This window comes from Labeo rohita, chromosome 3, assembly GCF_022985175.1.
Source record: "Labeo rohita strain BAU-BD-2019 chromosome 3, IGBB_LRoh.1.0, whole genome shotgun sequence".
In the NCBI taxonomy this organism is placed as follows: Eukaryota; Metazoa; Chordata; class Actinopteri; order Cypriniformes; family Cyprinidae; genus Labeo; species Labeo rohita.
Window position 1 is genome coordinate 28,679,106 of NC_066871.1, and position 11,428 is coordinate 28,690,533.

Sequence of the window (11,428 nt, forward strand, 5' to 3'; positions counted from 1 at the left end):
TCTAGTCAAATAAAACCAGACTGCATATTAGAAAAACACAGAAAATATCTACATAGTTTTGATACCTTCTGAAGAATAAAATTTGTGTTAAGTTAAGTAAAAGTTAAGTTAAAAAAAGTGCAGTTATCTGGTCAAGAGCTTAACACATGAGTGATGGAGTCTAGGGAATGTCTGGTCACAGGTGGCGCTAATATGGTGCAGTGTTTAGTTTCTCTTTGGCATATGGATATGGTCTGCAGCATCCTAAATCATAAATGTTCGTATCCAGCAGAGAGGGAGAGTTTTCCCACTTGTGTCAATAGAGGGTATTGACTTGCTTAAAGCCAGTTTCCCACAACTTATTTAGCACCATTCAGTAGTTTGGCAGGAACTCAGAGTGGTATGAATATATTGTTTTGTTCTACGCAACAGTGTGCCTAAAATAGAGCAGGAAACAGAACAAGATTTGATTACTGTCTTTAGACATTCAGATTTGCTTTATTGGAAGATTCCAGTTGTTTTAGTTGAGCGTCATGCTTACATAGATTATAAATTAATTTGTGTTTGGTTATTGAGTATTCATTCTTGTTTCCAATGAATAGGATTATTATGACTGGGTTTCACAATACTTTGAACACATAATGCACCATGACACACAAGCACCGTATTTGACGTTTCATTTTTCTCTTTATACAGAAGAGAAAAAGAAATCACTTATATTGTTTATGCACATTTTATTCAATTAAAAAAAACTTTGCTCTTTCTATGTGATTACGCTGCCCCCTACTGGCAAAAGAAGCCAATTGAACTAAGCTTTTGAGGATGAAATGAAATACAAGGTATCGTAAACCAATAATGCAAGGTAACTGTTATTCCTGACTCCAAAGGTCAAAAAGATTAGCAGATAAAAAGGGTATGATGTATGAGAAACACATTTAAGGAACGCCTCATTCTCCAACGCATTACTTACACATTTGGATTTCACAGGCACCATTATAAATGTATACACTATTCACTATTGCATTTGTTTCACTACTTAGTTTTAAAAATTAGCCCACTTCGATTGTAATCAGAGTAACAGCAACATATATACAGGCTACATAATGCTTACGTGAACATCTCTGCATTTAGAAAAAGGCTAGGCTTTTGAGTTGTTTTTGCCGTAATAATTTAGTTCTTAGACGTCTGCACTAATTCTAAAATGCAAAAATGCTTTTAAATATCCCTCAGACATTTCAGTTGACCTAAAGTTACAGGCAATCCTCTCATGCAGCTCAGTTATATCACAAAAATAGGTTTTAAATACTTAACTTTAGATAACAGGACGTACATCTGACGTTCATAGCTGAAAACATGCTGCTCTGATCAGATATGTAGCTTAATGCATTTGAACTTGTAATTGTTTGCAGAACTCGCATGGATCCTTGCACAGTTTTGTCTCACCGCCAAGATATTTGCTACGCATCTTTTGAGAATTACATGCAAAGCATTAATGGTGAGCGTTTTGTGCACAGATGTTACTGAAATTATGTATTTTGTAATTCACATGAACAGATCCTTCCTCACATAGCTAATTCCTCTGTGGCGCACATTTTTAGGACTCAAAAGGTAACCATTTGTCTTATATTTGAAAGCTAGTATGGCTGACGGAGCCAGTTGCCAGGGAGGTTTATTTATTTATAGCAGGCGCTTTTATCCAAAGCAACTTACAAATTATGCCATCAAATCAATATATATATACGATTTTCTAACTAAATCTAAATGTGGTTTTCTAACAAACCATTAATCTTGCACTAATATGCATCAAGGTACAGGTTATATTAAATTACAATAATGCCACAAAAAACTTGCATGGCTTAAAAATTCAACATCTGGGCCCCTAGTCTACTCCAGTCAGCACACACAGCATGTGCATTTGTTTAAAAATTAAAAAAAAATAAATAAATAAATAAAAATATTTTGTATAGTCCCGTTGAATTCTTGCTACACCTTGAACAATTTCTGCAGACTAGACCAGCCTATGGAAAGAAGCTGTTAATTATTCAACCACAATCTTGAACTTTAAGAGAAAAAACAGAATTAGCTCACTCCCCTCTCCTCTCCACACCAGACACATGCTATTTGGAGACGGCTTGGCAGTAAAACTTTACAGCAAATGGAGTGGCTTGGTTGTCATGGCTACAGTTATACGAGTTTGACCGAAGATCCTCTCACCATTTGGAAGGGGCCAGCGATTCTGTTTGTGATTATAAAACTGGAATGTGTAGAATATAGGAAAATTCGATCAGGGTTCCTTTTCTTTCTGGCTATTTGAAAGTGAAAAGGAGTCGAGGAAGAAAGACACACGGTATCTGGGATGTTCTTAAAAAGCGGTAGGCATGTCAGTGAGAAAATGTTAAATAGTTTTAGTGCAGCACGCCAGACAAAAAGTAAACAATTGCTCGAGACAGGTGATGTCAACGTCAAATCTTTACTGCAAGCAATCATTCGTGGGACGTCGAAGGCCAAAGGCCTCTTTGCGCCGAAGCTATTTGGATTTATGAAAACCTATTTAATTTTCCCATTTTTTATTCAAATTTGTGAAAGAGGGTCGCCTGGAGAATAATGTAAGTGTATATATTAAATTTTTGCATGCATTGATTTTGTAAATTGTCTATTTATCGCCATATGGTTTATCCAGGTATTGATTAAGATTCTGAGCATACTCTTATGTAAATAAAACATCCAGCTATGTACCTTTCTAACTAAAGACATTTGGCAATGAAAAAAAAAAAATAAATACAATATGCCAGTGTTAGACATTTGAGACAAGTATTTATTGTATTATATTCGTCGTCGATTTAAAACGTTGTTTCCTTGCATTATTATTTTTGCACTGGAATAATTACAAAACACAGCATTGATGTACACTCTCGGGAAACAAAGATAGCAGAATATTGCTTTATGCCAACTAGAAGACATCATTTAGACTCAATACGTTTGCTTTAGAGAATATTAACTAATTTATTTTGATTTTAAAAGCTCGATATTGAGCGCGCACTATAGTTACCAGAAAATCGGGGTTCACCCATCCAGAAACTATAATGAAATGTTTATCTTCTCGTCTAATATCTAGTGGATTAAGTCATAAGCAAATAACTAATTTGGTTACAAAAATCCAATCCTGCAGTTGAGGAAGCACGTGGTTTGGCCCTGAGGTTCACGTGCTTGTATTAATAAAAGCTGCTATGAAATGTGCAACGTGAGCAGTGCAGGCCGATGAATTCGCAATGGTGCAGGCTTCGATATATGTACAGTTTTTAACAAATGTAGCCTGTGGATTTCTGGCTTGATGTTAATTTTATTCACGATGCGTTAAAATAATTGTTGGCTGTGTATCAGCATTCTTTTTACCATCTACAAAAAAGACAAGGGAAGGAAGTCTAAAATGTCTTTTAGTCCTTTAATTTACATCTCGTCATACATCTAACATTATTAATTTAACATCGTTTATCTACAGAATCTAGATTTGTGATTGTTAGGATAAACCCATCTTTCTGAAACATTTTATTGAGACCAATATTTTACAGTGTTTGCTGCACCGTTAAAATATTGTGTGCTTTCACTCCTATCTTGTTTTTCTGAAACAAAACATACATGCAGCATACTAAAAGCTTTTTACTGGTACCTTTTAAATATTTGACCAAAATAAAATGTTACCAAAAAAAGATTGCTGTTTTACTTACGCATAGAATCCGTTTTGTTCCTCTTATATAATATCATATAATGTAATATAAATTACATTGTAATAAGTAAAATAATTTTAATAACTACAGCTGCAGATATGTAATAAATTAAATTAGTTTATTATTGACAGTATCTATTGTAATAAAAATAAAAACTATACGTGTTATTACTATTATTATTATATAATTGCGGCAGCTAATGAATTAGTATGTATTACTCTGAATAAAAACATCGCGTCCTTTTAAGTATTCTTGTTGCTAATTTTAGACTCTTACTATCAGTGTTATTTGATATATGTATATGTATATGTATTTGTTTTTGTTTTACTTTTAATGTCAGCATATTTATTTTGTTCATATTTTTTGGGTTAAAAATTTAATAACAGTATCACATGCACCACCCAAAGCCCAGTGCGCAGTCAAGTAATTTCGTAGTATGTGTGGTTGACCTAATTGGCAGTGCTAAGCTTATTTAGTTTATCTTGACTATCATTTATTTTTATTTATTTATTATTATTATTTTAAATCTTCAAATTTTCAGTTAGATTAATAATATTGCCTTCATGGGCTTTTATTCAAACATTGCCCAATAATCTGAAAATACACTCAGGAAAAAAGGAACAGTTCTGTCACTGGGGCGGTACCCTAAAAGTGAGGAAGGTAAGGAAATCTTTGTACCTTACCTACCACAAAACAGTGCATATTAGTATTTTAGTATTTTGAAAGTATATATTGCTACCTTAAAGGTACATATTAGTACTTTAAAAGTACATATTACAAATATTTTACTTTGTACCTTAGGGTACCGCCCCAGCGACAGAACTGTATCTTTTTTTTTTTCTGACAGTGTATAGTATTGACTTTAAAAATGGTGAAATCACAGTGATTTGGGATGGTAGCTTGAGAAGCACTTGAATTAAGCAGTTCTGCAAGGGGAGGAGCTTGCCCGTGAACCCCAGTCTCTATTGAGCTAGCAGCAGAAGGAAACGTACGTACGCCATACTGGTCGAAAAGCCATTAGTAAGGGACACTGTTGCCTTGGCCCAAAATATGCTCCAGCAATGTCATACTCTGACAAATTCTCTGCGGTGATTGTCACACTGTCTGAGGGGAAATCTTTCGATAGATCAGGTCTAAAGGATCCTTTGCGTGGGGCGTACGGAGGCTCACGTCCTAACCTGGACTGCCAAGTCCAAAAAAGCGGGACCACCCCAGCGTATTCGATCGTGCTCCAGACAGTAAAACAGATTCAGACATCCCCGGTTGAGTAAGCCATGGCTTTGCCGCGTCACCAGTTTCTCCATGGAGCTGTGAACTGGGATGGAGAGCACTTGAGGACCGTCCATGTCAACGCGTGCCCCATCAGCGCTTCAGGTCGAAAAGAGGACCCCTTCTATTTTTCTCTGGACCCGACAAGGCAATCCATACAGCCTCTCGACATCTCCGCATTCAGCAGAATCATGACAGATATGAGCTCTCTGAACGGTACTGACAACCATCGGCCAGAACCGTCTTTTTACTCCGGACACAAACTCTTATCACTTAATGCCGACATGGATCCAGAGAGTCCGTCGCACTCTTCCCAGTCAAATTCCCAAAAGCTGCACAGTCTATCTTTCTCCGCGCCTTCCTGTTCAGAAACAGACAATAAACCCGAAACGCATTATTTACCGATGGAAAGCACCAAATACCCAAGCCAGTGGAGTGAAAGCAGAACCAACGGGAGCATCATCACTACATTGAGCATCAGTCAAAGAAGTAGAGACGACACAGAGCCAAATAATCTCCAGACAGACTTTACCGGGAGCGATAAAACTCACAGAGAGAGAACGCAAGGTGGGTAAACAAGGTTAAAAGAGACATTAGTGCGTAAACCAAGCCCATCAAAGACCAAGACAAGATTTTATTATTTTTTTCCTTTTCGAAAGCAACTAAAGGGTGTAGCCATTGAGGCACAAAGAGAACCAGGGCTTGAAAATGAATTTATTGCACCGAATTACCCCAGACAGACTAAATTGCACGTCGTTTCTCAGAACATCAAAACAGCGGAAGGATCCATTGTCAACTGGAAACCTTAGTGTGGGCCAGGTGTGGGATTGCTTTAGGACCCTTTTTATTGATGTGAAACGAAGAAAGTCACTTCTGGATTCAGAACTGGCGGTTTAGTAAATAATTTCTGAGAAGTGTGTGTGTGGTACATATTTCGAGGATATATGTAAAGTTAAACCAACAGAACAGCCACGTAAATATATTATTTTTTATAATATATTCATTTTTTAAATAATATATTATTTTTTAGACGGATACACGCGTTTTAAGCACTCTGATAAACGTGGAAAAGGCCTAATTTTTTAAAGGGCTGTGTATGTATATTTGGTTTGCCATTTTTCAGAAACGTTTTAAGCATGCAGTCCAGAGCCGAAAGCAAATAGCCCTTATCTTGAAGAATCATGTATGTAATTTATTTGTTCAGCCAGAAATGTGGAGTACTTTTAAAACATTTTTTTTTTCATAATGCAAAAACTATAACAAAAGTTTTAAAAAAGAACGATTGAAAGTTACATTATAAATTAGAAAACATTAAAGGTGACAAGTAAATGCCTTTTCAACCTCTGGAATGTGAGGGCAAACATTTTTTCTTCTTTTCTTTTCTTTTTTTCTTTTGGCTTCGTCCATTTTATGCACCAGTTGTTTGCAAAATATAAATGTTTAATCGCTTTGGTTGAGATAATATTCGCAACAAGTGAACTACAAAGTGTTTATGCAATTCATACCATGCATCGTTCTCTCCCTTTCTCCTCATTTGTTTTTTCCCCCTTTCTCCCCCTCTCACCGTCCAACACAGACACAGTGCGTAGTCTGTGCTGACATTATTTCCTGTCATAAAATGTCGGACACAGCCAGGTAATGGCCGCGAGCGTCAAGCTCAGTGGCTATTTGCTCACTGTGAAGGGCGACTGTATAATAGCCTTGTCTCTCTTTCTCTTTTTATCCGAAGACGTGACTTTAGAAAACGCTGCAAATGGCTGGCTGTCGGCGAAAGCAGGGAGGAAGAAGCGCTGTCCTTACAGCAAACACCAAATCTTAGAGCTGGAAAAAGAATTCCTATTCAACATGTACCTGACTCGCGAGCGCCGCCTGGAGATTAGCCGGAGCATAAATCTCTCCGACCGCCAGGTTAAGATTTGGTTTCAGAATCGCAGGATGAAACTGAAAAAAATGACTCGAGAGCACCAGACGAGGGACCCTGGCACAAGTTTCACTGTCTAGTTTGTTATGTGAGACGGTAAAAAAGACCGAACTCAGCGCACAAATCATTGCAGCTATCATACGGTGCAAGTGGATTGATGCAACTGCTGCTTCTGATGGATTAACAGGAGGAAACGATCAGTCAAATCTTACTACGGTGTTTCACAATATGTGTTCTATAAGGCAAATGTAAAGGAGATAAGATTTAATACCTCGCATGAAGATGAACAAAAAAGTGTAACGAAATAAGAAGACACGTCTTTGGCTATTCAGTGTAAGCTTGTCATATACAGGCCCATGAACACTGTTTACTTATGTCGTTTAAGTTCTGGTCAACTTTTCAGCGACCTGATATTTTGTAATTTTCGATATCTGAACAATGTTCTCCCATTATATATGGATGATTTTTTTTTACAGGTTATAAGTGTTAAAGCGGTTGGTTTTTTTAGACTGGACATAGTGTTTGTATATTAGGTAACTTAAAATATTTGCGGACACTCCTGAGTAGGAAAAAAAAAAAGAATCCTAAAAGGGAATCCATTATGAGAGGAGCAGTTACATCAAGCACAGGTACTGTTGTTTTGTTTTAAATGTTGTTTGTTGTCTAGTCGTTATATTGGCTCGAGTGAAAAGGCACAGATTTTTTTTCTTCTGCTGAAGCATGGTTGAATGTAGAACTTAAACTGTGATTCTTAAAATTTCTGTTTAAAAGGAAGTGCATTTTTAAATAAAAGATTGCACTACGTGACCATAAAACGTTTATTCAGTATAGTAAATACGGTGGTCATTTAAATTATCTTATCGGCAGTGCTCTAATTTAGAATTGTGACTTCTGAAAAATAAGTAGCTCTAACTTCAACTTTTTAACTAAGAGTTAATTTTAAAGGAGTAATGCAAGTTGTTTTTTTGTTTTTGTTTTTGTTTTTTTTAATTAGGCCTACTTATTTTTTTTTATTTTTGTTTCATACAACTCAAGAATTCGATTCATGACAACCTATAGTTTGGTGAGACGAAGAACCTGGCATGAAGATTTCTTTAGGATTAAAATTAAAGGAGAAGGCAATTGTAACTATTCCAAAATTTTAATTACGGTTTTAAGATGCTTGCGAGCTAGCAATTATTTTATTTATAGATACCTAAAAGATTTTAGCTACTTGATTTTGGGTGTATAATGGATTATATTAGAAAAAGACATTTCAGTTTTATTTTAACAAAATACTTTGAAATTCCATTTGATTGATAGAGTACGTAAAGTTCTTGTTTTAACACTAAATCCAAAAGAAAAGAAAATGTACTATTACTTTTTAAATTTTTATTAGGCTATATATATATATATATACTTATATAATTTTTAAACAGATGTATATGGTATAAAACATATAACGGAAGTGCATCACAAATGCAAATTATATTGTTTTTGAGACTAATTTCTTGTAAATTCAAATGGAACTATTTGATTTTTAGAAATTAAGGTGAAGTTATATTTACCCATCTGGGTTCATTTTACGTTCTGCTTTCAGCTGCATCATCTCAAATATCTCAGGTATGCATTACAAGACCTATAGCGAAAAATGTTGTGAGCGCTTTCTGGAGTAACTTAAATATGTGCACTAAGAAGAGACAACTGGATATAATGGTAAAGCATGTGAACGTTAGGTATGTATGCTTGAAAATTTTGTATGTTATTTTGCACTGTGAAGGATTTTTATTATTAAATTTGTATTGTGTTATGAGATGTGCTATTTTTTTGTAATTTCATTTAAGTGATGAAATGTATCAGATTGCTTTTTTTCCCATTCTGTCCCAGAGTTTTCGGCGCATAAGGAATATTTCTGAATATATGCTGATGTTGCTTGACTTGATACTGTTCCTTCTCTTTTGTCTAATCCAGTCTTTGCTTTGGTGAACCGCCATGTTGAGATGGGACAATCCCCAACGTCATTGGCCAGGCAGGGGCCTCTTTTTATAACAGGGGGCAATAGACCCTTTTATTACCGACAGTCTGGAGAGAACCGGATATGCTTGTGAACTTAAATTACTTTATTTCCAGCAACGTCTTTAAACAATCTCCTTTCCCCGCAGTGGGTCAGAAATGTTCCAGTTGATTTCTTGAGATTTTAGCTCTAGTGCCCTCTAATACGGTTCCTGAGTTAAACGGCGCTCTGTGAAAGGACATAGCACTGAAATATGAGTGCTCATCTGGTTCAGTACTTTTGGACGCTAGACTGCTGGCAGTCTTTCAGGTCTTGCCTTTGAACACGGAGAAGACCAAGCTGGTCTGTGATTTAGGTAGTTTCAAGTTGTTGGGCTGGACGTTTAATTTCACAGGAACCTGAAACTGCCTGAATTGCTCCAGTTAAACACACCATTGTCCGTTCAACGTGGACTAAGGTTACAGTGTCGCCTTCATTGAAAGTACTGATTTAATAATCCTTGTAAATGAGCGATTCTGACAGACCATGCTTATGTTATTACTGCAGCCATTACATCGCGTTTTTTCTTTCTTTGACATTTACTTAAACACTTACTATTTGGAATATACAATATTCTTTTTTCTTTTTCTTCTTTTTTTAAACGATGAACACTTAGCTACGAGCAGTAGTTTGTAAATTTGTTCACCCACAACGCTGCGTTTCTTCGATAGTTTTCCTCTCCATTTTCAAAATGGCCTGTTTTTACTCCGCGTCGGTGAGTTGGCAGAAGTCCTGCACCATTTTTAAAACACATTTTAAGTTTTAAAAATTCCAATAAAATGTCTCAGTTATATAATAAACTATATATAAAATGTTTTAGGACATTTAATGTTAATCAGTTGTGATCACTTGTAAGTTTTGCAGTTAGACTAGATTTTTTTGTGCTGTAGGCCTATGATACACTGCATACATTTCACATCTTTTTTTTTTGTTTTTTTTTAACAAACATATTATCTATGACAAAAGCGTTTCATCTCATCCGTGTAGAAAGTTGGTTATATATTTACTGTTGTACTAGATGTATTGTGGATTTTCCTACTGTAGTGAACTGAGCGACTGTTGTTTCTTTTGTTTCATTTGTGTATTTTCACTTAAAGGTTTGAATGTTAAACGTGACCAACCTGCCAGTGGAGTTTTTAACATTCTAAAAGATCCAAGTTTATTTGGAATATACATTTTAAATACACAGGGAGGAATACATTTGCTAAAACAGTAGTAAATTGACCTAATAAATTATATTTGCATATTTTAGCCTAAACTGAAATATTTAAAAATTGACAATAGGTTTATAAATAAAATACGTTTATAACAGATCTAATCAAATTCGGTCGTTTTAGAACCTGCTGTGTTAAGAAATCCACAGTTAGTGACAAATCCACAACAGAATATTTGTCATATAGGCTGTATCATATAATAGATATGATTAACTGTGATATTTTTTAAGACAAACGCATTAGAGCAGTAGGAAAAACTTAAATGCATTTGTTGATGATTTGAATTATGCACTGGTAACACTGTGGTACCGTTAGTAGAGTGCCTGCTTGTGGTGGCTTATAGCGCGCAACAATATTGGTCAATATGCTATCATTGCTGAACTCATTGGCATACCGGCAAAAAATATGGCAAAATTGTAGTTTTAGAAAGTTTTATCGCTAAGAATAAGGTTACGTATTTTACGAATGCTTGCAAATTTGTATTACAGTACCAGCCCACTCTATACAAGAAACTCCATATTGAAGGTGAGACGTGCAGTTTGACCTTCCAGTTAAGGTCCACTCTTCTACACTGAATAAAACAAGAGACGTTTACTTACAAAATATGAAACAGTGTTGATATTAAGACATTTTTAACTTTGCCTTAAAAAATATTGAGAGCGGAGCAAAGATACATTAACTTCTTTGTTGCTGATGCCTTGAGTAGGCCTACTTGAAGAAATGTTACAATAAAAAAAAAAGAAAAAAAAAAAACCCCAACATAGCCAGAGTGTGGACATGGAAGGTACTGAGTCATGCTTAACAGCTAAAAAAACCTAACCCTATAATGTATATATAAAAAATCTATACCTATATTTTAAAAATCTATTAGCTCTTGTTAATAGATATTTACTTACACATACGTGTGCTGAGATGCATCTCGATGATTAATATTTGTTTGAAATAAATTTATTTGCTCACAAGGGGTGTTGTTTCTTTATAAACAGGAATGTGTTAAATAAAACTGTATTTTCTGTGTTCACTTAAGGTAAGCAGTACTCTAAACAGGAGTTTCTCTACTAAAAGAAATACTTGAAACTTGTATGCGTCACAATATACGTGTTTTTTTTTTTTTTTAGAAAATCACGTCATACATTTTAACCTGCTTGATGTGGTATATACTCTACGGCAGGCTCTTCTTCATAATATAGAGGTCCATTTTTTTTTTTAAAGAAAATGCGATCCAAATCGATTACAGTGTAGGATTAAAGTGTAGCTTTCGATACAGTTTTTTGAGATGCAATTTTAT

The 11,428-nt window shown here is 35.3% G+C and overlaps 1 protein-coding gene across 1 annotated transcript; it reads left to right on the forward strand.

The window, feature by feature from the left end:
* The first annotated feature begins 3,669 nt into the window (after nucleotides 1-3,669).
* Nucleotides 3,670-8,796, forward strand: hoxb10a (homeobox B10a). Its single transcript, XM_051106200.1, has 2 exons — nucleotides 3,670-5,540; nucleotides 6,703-8,796. The coding sequence occupies exons 1-2, from the start codon at nucleotides 4,979-4,981 to the stop codon at nucleotides 6,972-6,974; spliced, it is 834 nt and encodes a 277-aa protein (XP_050962157.1). The 5' UTR covers nucleotides 3,670-4,978; the 3' UTR covers nucleotides 6,975-8,796.
* The last annotated feature ends 2,632 nt before the right edge of the window (nucleotides 8,797-11,428 follow it).

Coding starts and splice junctions, on each gene's coding strand:
- hoxb10a (XM_051106200.1), top strand. CDS start 4,979: ATGGCTTTGCCGCGTCACCAGTTTCTCCATGGAGCTGTGAACTGGGAT. Junction 5,541..6,702: donor TCACAGAGAGAGAACGCAAG/GTGGGTAAACAA, acceptor TTTTATCCGAAG/ACGTGACTTTAGAAAACGCT.